The sequence below is a fragment of the Engraulis encrasicolus genome, chromosome 11 (genome assembly GCF_034702125.1).
Source record: "Engraulis encrasicolus isolate BLACKSEA-1 chromosome 11, IST_EnEncr_1.0, whole genome shotgun sequence".
NCBI lineage: Eukaryota > Metazoa > Chordata > Actinopteri > Clupeiformes > Engraulidae > Engraulis > Engraulis encrasicolus.
Window position 1 is genome coordinate 8,392,354 of NC_085867.1, and position 2,500 is coordinate 8,394,853.

At 47.4% G+C, this 2,500-nt stretch overlaps 1 protein-coding gene across 1 annotated transcript in view; it reads right to left on the bottom strand.

Moving 5' to 3' along the window:
• aif1l (allograft inflammatory factor 1-like) overlaps nt 1-2,041 on the bottom strand; it is a 19,891-nt gene extending 17,850 nt beyond the window's left edge. Inside the window, exons 1-2 of the mRNA XM_063211168.1 lie at nt 1,908-2,041; nt 1,634-1,695 (exon numbers count right to left, since the gene is read on the bottom strand). Of these exons, the coding sequence (XP_063067238.1) occupies nt 1,634-1,695; nt 1,908-1,932 (87 nt within the window). The 5' untranslated portion in view covers nt 1,933-2,041. The remainder of the gene's footprint in view (nt 1-1,633; nt 1,696-1,907) is intronic.
• Nucleotides 2,042-2,500: the final 459 nt, after the last annotated feature.

A 2,500-nucleotide genomic window follows, 5' to 3' on the forward strand; every position in this document is an offset into this window, starting at 1 on the left:
ACTCGAGTGTATGATGGAGGCTGACTCGAACCAAATCACATCTCATTCACATCCCAGGCATGAGGTGCAGACTTCGTGGCGACCTGGCTACAGAATGCCCCGTCATAACCTAAACATCGTTGTGAGCGTTTTTGAATGGTCATACTACTGCAAAAAACATAATTGCACACGCAGCAAAATGCCATGCTCAAGCAGTACAATGAGTGCCAGCTGTTGTTGTCTTGCTCGCGAGTGACGTTTCAGGTGAGTCAGTCGGTCACTAATATAAACGCAGCGAGAAAATAGAGGTCAGCGAAGTGCCGAGTGGCTAAGTGAATTTGGAGAAAAAAATGGAAGAAGTGGGCCATTTCGCTGATGCGCACGTCTATATATGGCTGACGCCGGTAGCCTACGCCACCACGGCCCCTGACTCACTCACACAAGCACATGAATGACTACTGACTACTGATGGAAGGAAGGAGGGGAGCAGCACGCACGGCAGACCGACAAAGCAACCCATTGCCGGTTTTGCTCGCGTGCTGCACACCTTTGTTCCTTTGCTGCCTTTTGTGTTGTAGAAGAAAACATGAAGCTCTGAGGATAATGCCGCTGCATAGCTGCTTGGTTAGCCCTGTCACAATAGTGACCGCCGCGTTTAAACTACCACCAGGCTATACATGCCGCTCTCTCCAGAAGCACAGTGCCGTTAGATTAGCGAGCTTATGCCGGTTGAGTGAGCTGATGATGAGGCACAGCCTTTGCCATTGAGCAGTACCTCGCCTCGGTCTCCCCCTCTCTCTGCCTCCCGCCTAAAGAAAAGCGGCTAGTAGATCTCTAGGCGACCTGAATTGCTAGGGAAACAGCCTGGCCGAGAATAGAAACCCGAGTAAATACGAGTATGTGGAGAAAAGCACACACAGACACAGAGAGAACAGGGACTGTGAGAAGGGAACCCTAGACTAGCAGAGGGCTAAAATGCCATTGCCTGCTCTGCGCTGCTCAGCTCCACCGTCTCCACTGAGAGTCTGCGACACAATGGGCTCATTCATTCCGTTATCGAGACACCTGCTTCGCGTCTCGAGCGCAAGAGGGCTGAGGGCTCGAGGGTGGAGACGGGGGCCCATGCCGGTCCGGCTTCAAAGTTATTCTTTTCACTTTATTTACAGGCTAATTGTGCTTTCTATGAAAAGGTCAGAGCGTAAAGAATATGCCAGTGCCACTGCCCAACTGATAAAGGCTTCCCGTTGGCAGGTCGTGCAAGCAAGGGAGGGTCCATGCTGTTCGTTCGCCCCCACCCAAAAGCCATAGACACAACACAGCAACTGAGCAACAAGTGTCTTTTCCGCGAAGGAAAGGGCGGTGGGTTAATATATTATCAAATTACCATCTTCGCTCAGAGTCCACTGATAATAAAATAGGTCGTTTGTCAACCAACGTATATGAATGCATATGCCGGCTGTCTCCAAGGTGAATGAATCGCTCTCCAACCAATGCGTTCACTTACGCTTTTGCCTTAATATGAGTAAGTAATCGATTTATATCGATAAGTTCAACGCCAATTGGGTGGCAATAGCTGTGGTTATTATGACCAGAACACACCATGCTGGACAAATATTTTAAACACAGAGACTGGAACAATACAACAATAACCCACCTTATTTATTTCTTCACATCTCTCCCTTTGTTGGGCTTTCAGTAATCCAAAGGCTTTACCTCCTGCAGAAAACAAAAGCGTCTTTAGATTTCTCAATTCTCACACAGACAAAACCTCCGTATATTTGCTAAGTCTGGGTTAGCAGATACGATAGAGACCCCTTTCCAGCGGCTAACACCACTGCACTAGCATTCCAGTTGATAACGTTAGGTGAACACACAAATTGAAAACGTAGCCTCAAAACGTTTTCAGTGTCCAATATCTGTGATCTTACCTTGCATATTCTGATTCGAAGGCATCTTGGCGGAAAGTGAGATTTCTTGGTGAAAGGGTCGACGACTAATCGGAGTCAGTGTACGAGGTTGTAAGCGTGGTGGTCTCTCTGTACAACGGAGACAGACCGACTGAGCCTGGGAAACTCACGCTTGCGTAGGTCAAGGCGAACCAAGTGGTACCCTTGTGATGCGCTCCCGGCTCGCCAGGAATGTTGCTTAACTCTTGGGCGCCATCAGGTGGACACTGGCCTCATTTACACTAGACATTTCATTCAGAATTGACTGAATTTAAATCTGAATAAAGCTTCATCATTCCGCTTTGAAAACCTCATGCAAACACTTGAAAAAGCAATAGGCTATAGGGCCTAACCTTGACGTAAAATAGATAGATAAAAAGATTAGATCGGATACATTTGTATTATCTGTTTGCACAATCCACATGTAAACACACATTAAAGACACACAAGACAGTTAAATGCATCATGTAAACGTGGCCAATGTCAAAGTCATCCTGGAAACCACCCAAAAGCCCAAAGCCTATCTATGGCTCTGCCAAAGCCATCCTGGTGGCCTTCTGGTCAATTGAATGTAG